At 39.8% G+C, this 19247-nt stretch overlaps 1 protein-coding gene across 5 annotated transcripts in view; it reads right to left on the bottom strand.

Annotated features, from left to right (window-relative positions):
* The window catches only part of pde1cb (phosphodiesterase 1C, calmodulin-dependent b), an 81382-nt gene that overhangs the window by 13525 nt on the left and 48610 nt on the right, over positions 1-19247 (bottom strand). For all 5 annotated transcript variants that reach the window (XM_029453338.1, XM_029453337.1, XM_029453339.1 and 2 more), the window contains 5 exons: positions 4232-4345; positions 2930-3112; positions 1537-1603; positions 1232-1348; positions 590-730 (listed from right to left, as the gene is read on the bottom strand). In XM_029453338.1, coding sequence (XP_029309198.1) covers positions 590-730; positions 1232-1348; positions 1537-1603; positions 2930-3112; positions 4232-4345 — 622 coding nt within the window. The remainder of the gene's footprint in view (positions 1-589; positions 731-1231; positions 1349-1536; positions 1604-2929; positions 3113-4231; positions 4346-19247) is intronic.

Raw genomic sequence — 19247 nt, 5'->3', positions numbered from 1 at the left:
AATGGAGTCTGGAGGGCCTGCGAAATGATAGATGCTGTTTTCTTGCTCTCCCAGGAGCCTGTGGTTCTAGCAGTAATGTGGTTTACTCCACGAGGCACTGCCCAAAGAAACACACAGTGTCGACAGCTGTCGCAGCCACCTTATTAAGGTGATTAAATAAAAACACTGGAAGCGGGGGCAGCCGGATGGTTGGCTGGTTGGGGACTTTGAACTCAGTGGGAAGGAGTGGCATACAGGTCACTAGATGAACAGAAGTAACATGAAATATGTGCAAATGAAGCAATGTTTGAGCAAGAAGACCGAAAACATTGAGACAATGTCCATAAATTGAGTGTCACATTTATTCCTAGAAATATGGATTGATGTTCTCAAACGTGACCCGAGCAAGACCGGGGTGTCTTATATTTTATTCTCCCAAAAAAATAAGCCATATTTTAAGAAGATAACTTGTCCGATAATGCTGCAATTAGGATGTTCTGAAAACCATGTGGATAAGAGGACGCCATATACTAAGCTTTGCTACTGGGAACCACACCAGCTCAATATGTTGAATTATCTTCTGTAGGTGTTCAATCTTAATCCTACTCACCACCATGCCAGTCTTCAGGAGCAAGTAGTGTACAGTCTGTGTGACATCCGCAGCGTGCATCAGGTTGTGGTAGGGGTTTTTATGTTTGCTGTATCCCACTTCTAGGGCCTCCACGAAAGACACCACAGCAGAGATCGGGATCTGACAGCAACAACGAAACAACAACAAATAAAACACAGTGCACACAGTAAAAAAAAACGAGCGCATGCAATTTCAATGCATGTGCAATCCTCTCAGCATCTGAAACTGATGTTATAAAATCACGGCTCGTGAATCATTGACTGCGACTGCAGACTACGATTACATATTCATGTCGGCTTCATTGCCCGTGTCATTTTCTTTTAAGAAGCTGTCACTTAAAGTGGAATGTCCTCGGCTATAGGACGCTGAGGAAATTGTGCGCCACCAGTATCAGATGAGATAAAGTACGTCCAACCCCCTTTATAATAAGGTCATTGTTGAAGTACAACAACATGATCTAACACTTAACAGACGTGAGTCACATCAGCATGGTGAAGGTTGTCGTGATCTGCGCTGAATATTTCTGGTTTTTGCTTGTTTTAATGACACAAAGGTTTCACAGTGTTACGGTATATATACATATATAAAAATACACATACGTTATATCTTTGTGGCTTTTACCTTGAAACGGCTGATGAGGTCGTATCTTGTGAGCAACTCGTAGAATATGAATTTAAGTGCATGATCCCCGCTGGCTTCATTTAGAGCGAACACGTCAAACGACCACTTGTCGACGTGCTGAACGGGGAAGAACAAAATCAAATGCTTTCTTTCACACGTTGTCCTCATCGTCTTCAAAACATTGTGAAGATGGATTGTGCTGCAACATTTCAGGGTATATAGTCTCGGTTTAGGCACATGAGTGTACAAAGTTGTTATTTCATATCTGTGTGCTTCTGCTTGGATGCGTGTGCACATGATAATACCTTAAGCACAGATATGACAGAAGGGGGGTAGCTGAGTCCCACCATATTGGAGGTGCGTCGGTACATCCTGTTTGGATGAGATAAAAACATCAAATGAAGCGCACCGCTGAGTTTAAACACCAGAGTTTACCACACCTGCCCCACCTAAAGCCTGTAAGGTTCCCCACCAACTCACTACAAATCCTCCAATCAACACATCTCAGTATGAAACCGAAGGTTAAGATGCACCTGCTTTTTTAAGCAAAAGGTTTTAGAATGAGAATATAGATTCATTTTATCACAAGAGCCAACCTGTGTAATTCTCCATGAGAGTAGAGGAGTCATTCGAGGCAGCAAAGTGGGTGAACATTGATCAGCATCTCAAAAACATGGCGTAATACAATATAATATGACATTATTTCATAAGTAGATGTCCTGCAAAAGCTTCCATGAATGCAACTAAATGTCCGCTTTCAATTTCTAATTTCAAAATGGTGGTACACCTCATGCTTTATCACTGTTCCACCTTTTCATTTTCATCCTCCCTTTCCCAATCTTTCTTCATTGTAAATGTCTGAAAGCAGACAGCCCTCTGTAAAAACAGATTAAGAAAGATTATAGCTTACATGTTTGAGGCTTACTGACTTGAACAAATGCATGTTGCATGTTAACGTGTGATAAAGCACAGCGTTGGAAAGGGAGCTGTTTGCAACTCTCTGAATGATCGTGTTTGGCCGGGCTGGCTCTGATGATGTATGGTCGACTCAGATGAATGAGTCACTGCGCAGAAGATGCACATACTTCTAACCATAGCAGGTTTTAGACCAAGTTGTAGCACTTCAGCATTTTGAATTGTCTTCTCCACCTTCTCGACTGTCACTGGTTTTCGTTCAGTAAAGTACACATACAAGGTTAGAGAGATTTAGAAATATGCACCAATCAACAATAATCGAGACGATTTCCTGTATCAAAAATCACTCCTTTACTCAATTACAGTATTCACTAGCCCCTATTGATCACTCTAGAGTAACGAGTAAACAGAGAAGCATCAGAGAAGACTTCATATGTCCATCACAAGCACAAGGTGATGTCATTAAATATATGTTTTGTCAGCCTCTACGAAATTTCAACTTGGAAGGTTTTACATTTTATTTTAAAACTCTAAAACACAATGCTTTGCAAAAAGTCAGAAACGTAAAGGCTATTTGCAGAAAATGCACTGAAGCGTGCATTCATTATTCAAGCCCAATCTAAAGCTGTTGATCGGTCTGCGCTACCCTTGAACAATGATAGATTGGCAGGTTCAGCCGGGTGAAGATAAAGGTGACGATCTGTATTAATTATTTAACATTGATGATTACTTGCTGATATGTGAATGTGGCTCTGTGCTTGTGCATCACACACACATGTTTACCTCTCAACAAATATGCCAGCCTGGACGGCGTGGACGATGCTGCGGAAGCGAGGTTTCTCTTCATTGCGCCGCAGCATCAGGCCCATCTGGCGGGTGAAGGTGGAGGCCAGCCAATCCCTGACCTCTGATGGCACGGACTCTGACTGGATGTCACTGAGCTCATCCTCTGTGTCCACCAAACGCCTGAAGAAAGGCAGGAGGGAGGGGATGTAAGGTACAAGACAGAAACACAGAGAAAAGAAGCAAAAGCAGGGGAAATCAGACAGATGCAGAGACTGAAGGCTTACTAAAATATTTAGCGTTCATCGCAGCTCTACTTTCACAGGGGATCAAACTCAAAATCCCAGCGCTGTCCATCAAAGAATATCACCTCTTATATAACATCAAAACATCCCTGGCCTCTTGAAACACCATGATAGGGAGTATTCAAATCCAATTGTGTGACATAATGCTCCACATCTACGCTGTTGTGTTGACATGTACAGGGGATCAAGAGAAAAGCCTGTTGGTCTCCACCCTCTGAACTGAATACATGTTCTTATGGCAAAGGGAAAACATTCACATTGCACTGATAATCATGGCGCTACATGGACTCTGCACTGGATAGTTCATCATCCTTCATCCTGGAGTGGTCGTGACATCGCTGGCCCTAATCTGGTGGGATGTAGATGACGAGAGCCTTACATAATTCCATAAACCGGGTCATATCTCGGATTCTGGACACTATTGACATGGATTGACCTTGTTTATTCTCTAAATTTAATTTTTTTTTTTGCCACAACAACAACCCTTCCAAGACCTTAGCCAAGTAGGTTTTGTTGTCTAAACCTAACCATGGGGGGGGGGGGGGGGGGCACATATACCACATAAATATCAACATATTATGTGGAGGAAGAAGTTTCTCCATTACATTTGGAAGCATTCAAAGTAAAAGCACAGAAGTAAGTCAGTGTTATATTATTGTATCGTTGAATCATTGACATTGATGTATTAACATTAAGTGTTGCAGTCGGTCAATATCGAGTTCATTTCAACGGCTTCCACTTACTTTTGGGGAGTTTAATCTCTAACCATGCATATTTTATAAAAATAAATTAAACTGGTAACCAAAGCTAGAGGAAAAAGTACAATATTTATTCTAGAGTTCCTGTAACCAAGCAGAGACGAAGACTTACAGCACAGGTCAACTGCCATGCTAATCCATACTGGTGGACGGATACTCATCCATTCTCAAAAGTCTGGCCTTTGTCAGCGCTGTTCTGCTCAATAAATGAACCATGTCAATACTTGTTGTTTTCTTACCTCGTCTCCTCCACGTAAACGGATTCCAGCACCAACGCTGCATACTCAAGGTTTTTCTTGAGGTCAGTGAGGGAAGCCTCTCCTCTCTCCAGTTGCTTCACCAGACATCGTAATCTAAAACAGAGATTCAACAGTTTTAAACAAATGGGATTACTCCCCAGCCATGTTGACATGATGAATTAATTGCGGCTGATATTGGATTAATCAGGCCTGGGTTCAGTAGGACATTCTTTTTTTTGTTTTGCTTTCTTCTGTGAAAACAAACCTCTTGGTCTGAATTACAAAGTGGAATGGTACAATGGAAAATGAAATAAAATACTACTCGACCGATACGCTGAATGTAATTGTGTTCTTGGGTCTGCACACTTCTCACACAAAAGAAAACTCTCCCTTTGACGTATTTACACTTTGTTTTCATACTCATACATTTAGTCTTGGTCTCCTTTAAAATAACAGTTCCTTGTCAAAGTCTTGATTGGCAGAATAATAACACTTTCTCATAAGAGACATCCTGACTTGTCAAACACAGGTGTAATTAATAACATTAATAACGGCTGCATGTACCAGCTAGCCCCAGAGCTCTGGCATCATGCATGCTTGCTCACACCTAATGGGAATGAAGCCATCGTTAATGTTATTAGTTCCACTTGAGCTTTTCCTGCTATGACAAGTCAAAATGTCGGCAGACTCTGCTCGGACTCATTTGCATGTGTTGGTTATTTGAAATTAAAATAGCTTTAATCTTGCAGTTCTAGATGCTCCTACTACGACGTGGCTTTTATAAACACCGACTGCATTTTATTAGATTGCATAACTGGGTCAGTGACATTTCTTTTTCCCTTGGCTGCTTCAAATTCTATTTTTGTAATCTTGAGCACTCCAACAGTAAATCAGAGAGACAGTAAAGTGCTTTATAAAGTTATTATAGCGTTCAAGGTGGCAGAAATGTGCAATTGCTGGTTTTGTGGCTGACAGTTTAAATGTTTTTGTTTTTTTTATGATAATCACCACATATACAAGTCGGGTTTATAAAGTATTAAATGTTCAGTTTACTGATTTTACATCAAAGTAGACTGAGGTACTTTTACTAAATGTAAAGTGTATTATGGGATGTCGGTTTACCCTGAAAAAGAAACTGAATAAATGTAACATTCGAGCGACACAACATCAATCACCATCTTCCCTTTGTTATTGTTATTCAGTGTTAATTCACTTGTAGTTAAAGATCAATGTGTGTTATTTTATTCCAAATATGTTCAAGCCCCGGCAAAACCCCACTATAAATAGACACCAAAGAGCAAAGCAACTTAACATCAATTTCTGCACACTGCAACCTCTGGCAGTATACCACCTGCTGCTGTGCTGGAGGTCACACGCTCCCTTTCACAGTGAATGCACACAGAGGCTACGCTCGTTGTTGAATTATTAAGCAGAAAGATAGAGAGGGTAGGAGGTTTCAGAGGCTCTCATTGAATACATTCCCTGGCAGCGGTTGCAATTGTTACAAAAGTTATCAAAATGTGTCTATGAAAAAGGTAAAGTCTCAATATAAATATTCATGAATCTAGTTTGGCCAGTTTATTTTTTTATGGCCAAAGTTGGGGTTCAGGTCTGAATGTATTGTGTGGACAGCAGTGAAACACTCTCTAGACGTTACTTGATCATTTTCAACACACAGACTTTCTTTTGATTGTCAAAACAAGCCCTGAAAAAGAGAGGGACATTATGTAATCTAAGCTATCTATCAACCTGTAGGGCTTCGATACCAACCACTGAGATACTGTCTGCTTTACAATAATACGAGGTTGGAAATAGAGATGCTGAAAATATTGTAGGTGTCCACCTCTGCAAAAGAGTCATCATTTCCATATTCATGCAGAAATGACACATTTCCTACAATTTCATGGTAATCTATGTCATCGTTGTCCAGACATTTCCCTCTGAATAAAAAAAGATCACCGTGCAGGGATCACCAAAACACTGTCTGGGAAACATGAATGTCAAACGTGCATGGCAAGCCATCTGATATTTGTTCAGTCTGGACCAAAGGCAGGGGGGGGCCTTCCAACGGACAAACAGACCGACACCATCCAAAGAGCCATGCTGCTACTTTTGCCCAAAGGAAAAAATGCAAAACATTTGATTGCAGTTGTGTTCACTTGCATGGGAAAAAAGAGCCACATGTAAGCCTGCAGTCTCACCAAAATGCATCGTGTGTATCGTTGAGGTCTAGTTTTTTAAAGTATTATAAATCCAGTATTGTTTACATTCATGTTTACTACTTCTTCCCTGCCTTCTTCTGCCTACTTCTTCCCTGCCATTATCCTGACGTGTTACTGCCACATGTGGAATAGTGTGACACCATTTGTCGAACTACATGGAATCAACATAACGGGGACCCACTCACAGAAAAACAGCTCCATAGAGCTAGAGATCTAAAGAACCGTAACAACAGCTCCTTCACATGCTGAAATCTCTCTCTTAAGCTACACAGAGAGCTAATTTAAGAATCATAAGGAAGTAAAAACGATGGAGGGTAAGCTGCAACTCTAGAATTACTGCACATGTCATTTAGTTGGAACTAATGATGGTTATTAAGAACAGCTGTGATCTTCCCTGCTAATACACAAGAATAGAAGAAAAAAAAATACCCTACCTCCTTCAATAGAGGTCTTTGTCAGACGACAGTAATTCACCATAAATGTTGAAATTTGCTCAGTTGCTTTGATTTTACATCCTGAATTGCAGCGGTGCTGGTCTACTGCGCTTACTTGGAAAGCCCATGTTGAGTAACATTAGCTCATGAACTGATAGAAATGTCTCCGGCGAGTGCTTCTGTAAAAAGGTTTTGTCACAGGCTCATTGCTTTTGTTTGTCTAACAATACACTAAACTGAATGGCCTATCAATTTTTGTTATTCACTCGAAAGACAATTTACCAGCTGTGGAGCCTCCTGGACGTCTTTATAGTGAGAATTAATGCCTTTTTTTATGTATTGAGATGAAAAGAAGAAGCAATTTAGAGAAGGAAATACTTGTATTCCACACATCCCTGTGTGCATTGCACAATGCAGGACAACAACTAAGAATCTGATACAACCATTCAAAAATAAACTTTGTTGACTAAAAACAAACACTTGTGATGACGAGCCGAGCTGCCAAAAAGTGACAAATCAATGTCTCTGCCAACATAAACAAAATTGGCTTATTTCACGGGCTATCATTACCAAGGGAGGCAACACGCTGGGTTAATAGCGCGAGGTCAGGCCCAAAGTAACTCCTGGGCACAGAGCCAATGTAGGGAATTCCATTTAAGCCAGAGAGAAAGCTGGTAGGGTGGAGGAGCAACAGTCGTGTAATGTACTATGGCTTAACACTTCTATATTTAAGTGCTCCATGGGAAGGTAAAATTAATCTGCTTTCTGTAAACTAACATGTGTGTTAGCCAAACAAATGGAATCACATGGATTACAATAGTTAACAACAATAACTAATTAAAAGAGAAGTAAACAATAACAACAGATTGATAGGCTCTGAATATACTGTATTTGGACATTAGAGTATTAGGGCTGCAAATAATAACTTATTAAAATGGTTGATGAATCCGTTGATTACTTAAACAATAAATCGTTTAGTCTATAACATTTCAGAAAATTGTGAAAATGTCGATCGACCAATTGCATAATTGTTTCAGCTCTAGATGCTTTACATTTTTAGAAACCTTTTTATAAGTACTAATGAAGCAGATACAGTTATGCAGCAGTGATACTGTAGAACAGTTGTGTTGGTAGAACAGTAAATGTAAATACTGGCACTAAAAGATGTACATTATTAAGTGTATATAGAGAGTATTGCCTTGAAATACAAAACTGCTATCCTGAAAATATTACTAATGTATATACATGAGACGACGTTGACAGCAGTGATACATATGTTGAAGGTACTGTAATGATCTGCTTCTGTATAACTTCCAACATTTATACAGCACAGATGTTACAAGCCCAAGCTTAACATAAGCAAACGTATGAATGAGCTTACCGAGGGAGAGTAGAAAGGTGGTTTTTAGACATTCTGAGGTCATTGTTGGAATCTATTCTAACAAACATGAACTCAAGCTGATCAGTTTATTTTCTCTCAAAAGATTAAAATACAAAAGCTTTTGTGGAGTATCATTAATGCACGGAGGCTGTGGGTCTTTCTCCTGAAATCTAAAATCATCACCACAATTCATAAGATAAAGAGTCTAAAGCTAGAGAGTGTCATATGTTCTGTACAGATTGTAAATCCCTCTGAGACAAAGTTGTGATGTTGGGTTATAAAACTAAAGCTGTTGTGGCCGCACCAAAATACAATCAGATCAAACTCCTTCCTCGTTTCAATCTGAACAACACTGTGTCATCTGCAAACAAATGCAGTTTGACAGAGAGCTTTTATTGGAGTTGCAGATGGAAACAGCTCACAGCCCTGCCTCTGAAGTGTGCTTCTTACATGACTATTATGTGATGTCTCCTGTTTGACAGCTCAATATCTCAGTGACAGCTGCAGCCAGGCAGGGTCAGCTGGTAAAGCTTGACCTTTAGAAGCTCTAATATCATGATGTTGAAAATCCTGGCTTGTGTACTTGAGCTGTCATAATGTGAGATACAAAGGTGTGGTGCTACGTTCAATATGTCATCCCAGACCTTTGGCCTTTGTATGTGAACTGTAAGTCGGCTTACAGTGAGTCCTTGCTGGCTGGGAAGCGGTTAGGGACAGTTTTTTCAAAGGTGTTTTAACTGCAGAGGTCAGAGTAACAGCGCTTTTTATGTAGGGAAAATGCATTAACAAGAGCATGAGAACCAACATATTATTATTTAATATTTATTGGAAAAGCAATAGTTTGCTACTTATTCCATGTCAAATATATTCCATGCATAATATAGTTTAAGACTTTCAATGTGTGCTTTATTATTATTATTATTATTATTATTATTATTATTATTATTATTTTAATCTAATAAGAAACATTAATCATCAGCTACAATCATGCAGCACGTTCTAACCAAGCCCTAACTAAATAATTTAACTAATACAATCCCTAATATTGTCTCATGGACTTTTGTTTTTTCCCACTAAATTGACAAATTCCAGTGGCCACCAGGTTAAACAGGTCAGTGACAAAGCAAGCCACAGACATGCGCCTCCAGCTGTCTACCTCTCTATCTGAAGATGAGACAGATTTATTTGTTTTCCCTCAGAGAGGGGGAGCAGAGAGCACAAAGGGGAGATTACAGTTGGTATTCAGCACCTTCATCCTCCATTATCATTGCCTCTAGTTATTTGGCCTCAACTGACCTGCTCAGAGAGAATAATGGAAATACAAAACTAGAGACACCCTGCAGTATACAGTGGGGCTCCACAAAGCTCAATCTCTCGACAGCTGTAGTGACAGCCAGAAGTGAACATGAAAAAAAAAGAAAAATTAAGCAGCAGAGGTTGAAGTAGCAACAGCGTTCTCCTTCTTCTAACAATTGCTTTGTCACTTAAGCGGAAAAAACACTACCTGCTTACCGACAGGGGAAAATGAAATGTATCCTTCTGAACTAACAGGTCCATTTCTGCTTTGAGAAGCCGCAGCAAGACTCAGAACATATTTTCCACACAGCAAATAGCCTGGGAGAGGATGATTGGTGCTGGTTGAGCAGGGAGCTCTGCCAGGATGCAAAAATGGTCACCGTCTGTGTTCCAATGACATTCTATCCTAGACGGTGTGTAATCAATGGCCCGGGGTCAATGTAATCACCCGGAGAGATTAGCGTGCTTTCAGGGAACACACACAGGTTTCCAGGCTGATAAGCGGAACGAGGCCTGTGAAAACATGATGACTCAGTTAAGCCGTGGCACCGCATATTCTGCAGCCTTGAATGTGATTTGTAACTGCAGCTGAGAGGAAGTTTGTCAATAAAATGCTGGAGTCCTGGGACGACTACGTTTTGGCAAGACAGATGGGGTGAAGCAGGAATCTGAGGCATGATTTAATCTGCAGTTGGCCTCCGATCAACAGGACACAGCTCAGTGCTAGACCTGTTTGCGACTGTGGTGAACACTCAATTGTACTTTATTTAACTCATTGTATTTCCTCTACATCATACAAATCACTTGATAAAGAAATGGCTTGCTATTGGAAGAATACTATGATGTATTTGAATGATGTAATCTGAAATGTTTAATTCGTTCTAGCATCTTTAAATGACTCTGATGGTATACATTTGTATTTTAAAGGGCATTTGAATGATTCCACTGAAAGCAGACGTTGCTAAAGTAAGGACATTTGAATGATTCCACTGAAAGCAGACGTTGCTAAAGTAAGGACATTTGCGTTTACTTGAATAGCATTTTTGTTATACTGTCTGACCCACAGTAGAAATAATACAAAATAAAAACTGTGCTTAAAAAGAGCGAAGGAAGACATTTGAATTAGAGCTGAGATAAGTCTTTTAATCCATAGACAGAAAGTCAATATGCAATTATCGTTGATAATTCGTTTGAATGGAATCTGTTTCCACCTCAGTAGATTACATAATGGAAAGAAAGGAGTTTTCATAGATGTCACTATTTCAATTTATATCTGTACTTGCTAAAAATAATTTATTTTGCATTTGGATGTTTGAATCTGGTGTGAAAGCACCAAAAGGTCTGCAGCAGATATGAGTCCACATTAACTAACCTTGGATAAAACTGAAACCATGTATTTGAATTGCCTAGCAAGCAATTTGATTTTCATATTTTAGTGAAATCAATAAAAAAGATTGAGCAGTAAAGTGAAGAATACATGATTTCTATAGGCTGAAAAACAGTTTGACAGAAAAGCCAGTTAAGATAGATTTCCTTTTTAATAATCAATGTCTTGTCGGATTCAGAAACATCTCTAGCACGGACAGTACAAGCCAGTGTGTCCTCCCTCCTCTCTTATTCACTTTTGCTGTGGAACGTGAGCTAAATGCCTAAATAGTACGTAAATACAAATGTTAATGCGACGCCCACACAGAGCGTTGGAGGCCCTTCAGTTCTGGGTGGGAACAGCAACAGCAGGCTCTGGCTGAATGTTTCTGCTGCTGTTGATGGCTCTAATTAAAACAACAAATACTGTTACAGTGCAAGCGAGCTGCGCACTCTGAGCAAAATTGGTAAGTCCTTCAAAAAGTTCCGATATCTGTTTTAAACAAAGCCTTTCCCGTGGGAGGTTGCAAATGACAGACGTGACAAGAATGGCGGGGAACAGAAGAAACCTTAAAAAAGATCAGTGGTTGGCTGAATGCAGCCCACTCATGTCAAAGTCTGCCAATCACATCTAAGATGAAGTTAAAACAATCTGCAACGCTGTGAGCACAAAATAAAGAGAGAATGAATCCTTTGTTCAAATTTTGAGGTGACATGAATTTAGTGATTTAATGCAACACAGATACAAACCGAAAGATTACATTCAGTGACAAGAGCCTGTAATATATTTAGTGTCCAGCTTTTATGCAAGACACCAAACAGAAACCCATGAGCTATTTTGAGATACCACGCAGTCGTTTTTTTTTTTTTTGTAATCTCTGAACAAAATTAGCAATGATGTAATACACGAGTCACTTAAAGACTCTGACCCAGTTTGGGTCAGTACAGCACAGATGCAATACTGGGTTAACTCTACCTGCTGGGTTTGTTGTATGTTTTAGCTTTAACACCTGTCCAGTGTTGGTGTTAAAGCTAGGGGGGGGGGGGGAATGTATTTTAGAAATGTGTTATATTTGTTGAGCCAGACAGCAATCAATAAATCTAAATCTCTGACAACAAAAGAAAAATATGTGGTTGGACATGCCTTTCTAGACATCTACTCATTTCTCATGTCTTCCACAAGCTGCTAGCTTGACAGCTGTGAGTACCAACATTATGATATGTTTATGTTCATAATGATGATTTTGGGGGAGTAGCTTTGCAGGGAGGGGGCGGGCTGTCAGTGTTGCCCACTTGGCCAATTTCTCGCCAGATTTAATGACGTTTGAAGCTCGTGCTGCTACTCTGGGTTTTTCTGGTTGGATCATTTAAAGAATCTATCTTACTCTTGCTGGTTTCTCCAAGTTACCTACCCGAGCTTTAATTATATTCCGGTTGGATATTTACCCAAACTAAAATATGGTTATTTTGAGCCAGATATAATATCAAGTTTTACCTTAAAATGGTCACAAATGTATTATTAGTTGCACAAAGCAATGTGCATACGACATTACAACTACAAAGGATGTAATATTAACAACACTGTAAGTAACAAATGTAACTAGAGTACATTATAACCCATCAGTGATAATATAAATAATAACAACACATAGTTTTGGGTGGTTTCCTACTCTTGGGGTAGTAATTACTGCATTGCTTCTATGTTGTACAAACAGACTGTGTGGAGTTTGCTCACATCGTACTGCAATATTTCTGGCAATTAAGTTCAACTATTTTCTATATTCACAATTTACTTCTTACTGTCATCTGGAGCGCAGACGGTTAATGTGTTGGGCAGCTTCATGAAGTGTGTTTTCTGAGAAGTGAGCTTATAACATGGAGTTGGGCACTTTTTAACACATGCATGTGTGTGCAGCATTGAGTGTGTGAAAGTAAATGTTCTGCCCATTCACTATATCAGCAATATGACACAAATTATGAATAATTTTACAGCGCACTGGTAAAAGGGCAACAATCATATTTTTATGTGTCTGTATGTGGACATAAAGATATGAAGCCGTAAGAAAAAACTGCTTTAGCAAATTCCAGCCTGCACACAGTGACTCAATGAGAGGCGATGGACCATTTGGCAACAGCAGAGGGTGGGTGTTTGATTTACCAGCAGCCAAGTCAGCATTTAAAACGATTGAGCATTCATCTGCCATATGGGCTTTTATCATCCTGCTCAACTCTGAAGTAAAGTACCATAAATTCATATTGCAACCCAAGAATCTTAATTCAAGCGCAACGTCTGATACCCAGATAAGGTTCAGTTCGCAGTAGATGATAAAACTGGAGACTTTCCTCATCCAAAAAAATGACACAAATGGTTCTTTGTTCAAACACTGAAAAAAGCAAATTCAGTTTCTTGGGTTTTATTTTTTGACTTAGTTTTGGCAATCGGTCGTGATAACATTGTGTTCTCCATAGTGATTGTTGCAATCTGGGACCACGACAACATTAACACAAGGACTTCTTATGGAGCACAAACAAGCACTCAGATAATCAGATACTCGTGATTAAGCCTAAAGTTCAGCCAAATGATCTGAACTCTGAAAACCACAAGTGAGTGCACCCGAAATGTTGCTACGCCCCGCTGCGGAGGGAAACTGAATGGGTACAACGACAGGCATCATCCCCGGAGTATTTGTGTCTCTCGTTATGTAGGTTGCCACTTCTAATGGATGCTTGAAGCCCACGTTATTATTGTTGGCGATACCAGGAAGCTGTTTGACTTCCTCCTGGATCCATCTTTTCTTCACATTGTCATTTTTGTCATATGGATTGTCTATGTTGTAATGTTATTATGTCGTATGTCATTTGTGATATTGGTCTAAGTAAATACAATTAGATTTGATTGATTGATGGCAGGTAAACGTTGTGCCAGGAAGTCTGTAAACTGTGATTCTGTTTACAACCTGTCCGATCGTCTCACTGCTCGTGTTGTTGTGTGGCGGCCAAAACTACAGGAATAAGATCACAGCTGTAATAAACTATCATTTGAAACTTTCAGACATTGCTGCTCCCTAATGACTACAACATTAAAGGTACGGACTGCAGACAGCAATGCACAACGCTACACACATACCATTATTTCACACATTAAATTGATGTGCTGTGCTACTGTATGTCCCGGCCCATCATCCCGCTTCAACAGGATATTGTACATCACATTTAGCAAGTAATGATAGCATTTAATGTTCATCCATTAAATTGGCAAGTCAGAACATTTTGAAAATATCCTTTGAACCAAAGCAAGAATGAGTAAAAATTATAATCATGACTTAATTAGCAAAATTACATTTTCCATCACCATTTTAAGAAATGATGGCTTTTTAATGGAAAGCATGGCGCCCCGTCTTCCATGCAGACTGACCACATAGAGGGAGAACATTGGGTTTTGACGAGAGATTAGAGAGGCTAATAAATAATATGAATGCGGTGGGTGTGCGTGTGTTACGGTGGTTGTACTGTTGTATTTGTGTTAATGAGCAAGTGCATATGAATTTGTGTTGTGTCAGCAAGAATCAAAAGCCTTTTCTAAATCCAAACTACATTTATTTTAATCCCAGTAAGCAATTTGTGAGTTCTTGGAAGTCTTTTGTTCTGCAGGGAAATACAACAAAGCCAACAGCTTAACAGAGTGAGTTTGCCCTCCTGCAGTAATACAGCACCACGACAGACAACGATACGTCACAGACACATCAAGCTTTGTGTACCTGTGTGTGTGTGTGTGTGTGTGTGTGTGTGTGAGAGTGTGAGAGTGTGTGAGTGAGAGTGTGTGAGTGAGAGTGTGTGAGTGTGTGTGTTACCATAATTATGTTACGTATCAATAGCAACCTTTTTTTGTTAAGTGAAAGAATAATTATTGCACACAAATTGTAGGATGGTGGTTAGGTTTTGGGCAAGTCGGACACGGTTAAAATTAGGAAACGATTTTAGTTTCAGTTCAATTGTAACTTAAAGGTACAGGTACACATGTCCTGTCTTTTGCTTCAAATCAATATTTAATCAACACCACGATGTTTCTCTAACCATAACTAAGTTCAGTGAAAAACTAATAACCAGAAAATGCATTTATTGTTTTTGCAAAAGTGTCTAGAAAACAAATACTACGGCATCAGCGAACGTCTGGCGCTATCAACATTTGTGAATTGGATGATATGCTCAGAAAAAAAAAAAAGAGTTATGTTGATTAAAAAGCAGAAATTCGTCGTCAGAACGTCTGGTCTATTTCAAAATAGAGTACCAACGTAAACAAGCGACATGTGGTTGACAATTTACTTTACGTCAGCAGACAGCTGGTTGAGCTCTGGATTGTCAAAATAAAGTGAGACTAAACATCACATAATTATTACCCTTTACAAATCAATTCTGCATCTTTCCTCTTTCCCAAGGTGAAATCTGTACAAATATCATCACTGACATCAAACCAGCGGAACAACAATCAATACAAATAACATGCATGAAACCTGAAAAGGCGGACATGGCCAATTAATACGGTGACTGCCGCCATTAATTATCAGAAGAGAAGAAATGGGTAGCGGGGGAGAAGGGGTCAAATGGAAGCAAACTAATTTACAGCAAAAGAATGCGAGCGCACTGGAACATAGACACCACTGCAGGAGCGCATAATTAAGGATTTAATGGGCTCACTAATGACTGTAATAGTCCGCCTTTCGTTTTAGGAGGGTTTGAGCAACACATTGTGGAAAATGGAAAGTGGTTTTTCAAATCAACTGTAACACACCTATCATTTCAGCAGGCACAGGGCATTTCAATAAGTATGACCATTAGTCAATAGAAAGGTGCAGTATGGTTCATCCATAAACAGTATTCACACTCTTATTAATGCATATTTACAGTATAGATCATATCTGACTGACAAATACCCTTTTGTGAGCCTTGATCCTGCCCCTTACACTCATGAATCTCTAAAATTATAAGCGATAAACTGCCATTATGTCATGTTTACATTTATTAGCTGCAAATCACCATTTTCCAGATTAGCTCAAATTTCTTCGCTGACTTTTAGTCTCATTTTTTCCCCCTGTTATTTTAGAAAAGCTTTGCATTCACAAGGAATGGTGGTAAAGAATCGTGTGTGTGTGTGTGTGTGTGTGTGTGTGTGTGAAATCAAGAAAAGCACTGGTCTTTGATATGCTAAACTTGACATTTAAAACATTTTATCAGTATTCTTTTTTTTTTACCAAAACGTTTGTTTGCAGGAAGTGTAGAGAATACATTATCTAAAATCAGCACTCCGAAACAACTTGTAGTTCACATCTGCATAAATAGCTTGCATGGCACCCAGATAATATGCCTGTTATTCTCTGTGTTATACTTGATTAGCAAAGCCAGCTAAGTGAAGCAGCTCTATCAAACATCCAACACGCTACCGCACAGCAACTCAAGTCTGTTCAAATGATGATATGATATTTGAAAATAACAGAAACCTTGATGTGTAATCAAAGTTCAGTGGCCTGACACGAAACAACCCAACTGCACTAATTGACCTCACCGAGCTACAGCTCCTGTCACACGGGGAAATGTTAAACATACATACAGTTATGGAACATATGCCTGTCTTCAGTGTATTCCGTGTACCATATGTGTCGGTACAATGTCAACTCTGAATGAACTGAAAACACTGAGTGTTTGCGAGGGCTATGAAACCCAAGAATTAAAAAGCAAACACCATAAAACAAAATAAACACCGCTGCGTCTCTAATCTCACATACAAATCCGCTCTTTGATTTCTCTCCAGTGACCATACTGTAACTGTCCTGTCAAATATGCTCTCTCCCATGACATGCGTCAATGCTGGAAATATAATCCCTAACACACTGTGGTGAAAACATTACATAAACTGAGAGATTAAAATGTGCATCCCAGGTCTTAAAGGAGACAGGGCGAGAGATGAAATTGTATGTTGACACGTGTGTCACTAAATCAACAATGTGCTGTCAGATTGCATTAAAATGCCACTGAGTATGTCTGACACAGTAAATGTTTTATGACCCGTACATTTCAGCCAGCCTGGAAGTTATTGGAGTCTAAAGTGTAACAGTAAACATTTATTTCCCTCCTGATGGTGCCGTCTATCATATGCAATCACTGACAAATAAGGAGTAGCGTCTGATAAATCTGGTGAGTCTTGAACTTGTATGCATCTATGTTCTTGGTCTATTGTGTTTGGTTCATTCAGTGTCCAACATGTCTCCAGTTTATAACAAGGTCATTCAATTCAGTAATTCACTTCACACCAATCTAATAAGGAGAACCCAGACATGAATTCCTTTGTCAGCTGAAGTCATGCAGGCTCCAGATTAAAACAAGACTTTCTGTCTCTGTCAGCCACAGAGAGACACTAACACCCAGATACAGGAAATATGCACATACACTCACATACAGTTGTGAAGCGGAAGGCAGTAGGTAGAATTTGAAAAAGCAATTTTGAAAGTGTCAATTCAATGCTTCAAATCCCTGCAAATTCACTTCCCGAGTCCCAGGTTCTTCAACCGCAAGCTGCCAACACGGTGCGCCAGCGACTTCATCAATGCTGCTCAACGGCCAACAGCACAAAACAACTATGAAAATAGCAGGCGGCTGCCCAAACTCAAATATGTATAATGACATGAATGTTAAGTAAGGTGTTGCTGAAAACACAATATTCACAGATGGTAAACCCTAGAACTAATTGGGTTTAAAAAGCAGCTTCCTGGTCACTAATACAACATACTTACATTCTACAATTAGATCTCATTTCTGTGCAATGCATAAGACTTCTTAATGGTCTAAGAATTGCGAACCCGGGAACACTCTAGTTTCATCCAGACACGCTTAGGAATCTTTCCAGCACTGATTAGCTAGCACCGCACTGGATGCCAGCAGCAGGTGTTGTCATTGCCAAATGCTACTGCTAAGCTAATGATTTGAACATAGTTTTCTTTCCAACCTGACGGGTCCATGTGAGCACAGAAAACTCAAATCTCTGAACAATAACATCCAATCAACGTCAACCGAGATGTGTGAACGAATCTCTCGTGCTGTGAGACGTGAAGCGGCTTGGAGAGCAATTTAACAAAAATACAATTTCGGTTTAAGCTTTGGGAGTAAATAAGGTGAAGTAACACAAAGCAGAATGTGAACACGGCCATCACACAGGCAGGTGGAGGAAGATGGGTCACCGTGGTGGCAGATAGGACGGAAGAGAGGACGTTCACTGACATGTATTCGTGCAGGTCGCAATCAGATTGTGAAATTGTTTCCTGAGTTGATCGTAGATTAGATTAAATGAAATCAGACTCTACGTTGCGCACAGTTTCAGTAGCAAGCAGTGGGATGCTTCAATGGTTTACAAGTGAGAATGGAGAAAATAAATGTATTTTGCATCCAATGTAGACCGGGACAACTCCCTAAAGCGGGGAAGGCAATTCCTCCAAAAGGCCTTCAGAGACATTGAGAGTGCAATCCTAACACCTGTAATCCCAATTTGACTGGATTCCTCCCCATCACATTTGGTAATGTGGCTTTCTATTTCAACCCAGTGTCACCTCCCTGATGGTATTGGACCTTTGCTGTTAACATTGGACTCCTTGTTGTTCTTTTCCTTCTTTTTCCTTGATCCTCCTGTGAAGAAGATTTTCTCGAGGACCCATCTTGCTTTTACTGATGCCTTTGATCTGTAGACAGATGTTATCCACAATTTACTGATTGAGTCCCTCTTCTTCTTCTTCTTCTTCTTCTTCTTCTTCTTCTTCTTCTTCTTCTTCTTCCTCTGACTAACCCAATTTGAGTTTTGTGGCTTCATCCCTTAGGAACTTCTTTGCTTTATTGCTTTTCAAGGTCATCTGGTTTTGTGATAACTCCTTGCTAAGCTCTTCCTTGAGCAGATTGCAACTCCACTCTTTCTAGTTCTCCTTCACCTCAGAGACCTTGATATACAACTCCTCATTCAGGAGCCTTTCTGCTTCAAGCATTTATTTGAGGTCATCAACGTCTTGTTGTAGGTCTTCCATGTGTTGGCACATCGCCTCTAGATCATCCTACACATCTGGTTTTGGCGACCACATCATTCTCTGTTTGTCCTGAGACATTTGAAGGTCTGTTGGCCAAATCACTGCAGCTCATGATCTGCTCATTTCTCAGGCTGCCCATGACCTGGAGATGTGTCTATTCTTACTCACTAGCCTCATTCATGCTGAATTCCTGGGCTTTTCGACTTTGTTGATGTCCACTGTATCAACAGACATGTGATTTTAAAGGCCAGTCTTCTC

The sequence above is a fragment of the Cottoperca gobio genome, chromosome 17, assembly GCF_900634415.1.
Source record: "Cottoperca gobio chromosome 17, fCotGob3.1, whole genome shotgun sequence".
NCBI lineage: Eukaryota > Metazoa > Chordata > Actinopteri > Perciformes > Bovichtidae > Cottoperca > Cottoperca gobio.
Note: the sequence above shows the minus strand (reverse complement) of the source record. Positions and strands in the feature narration are given on the sequence as shown.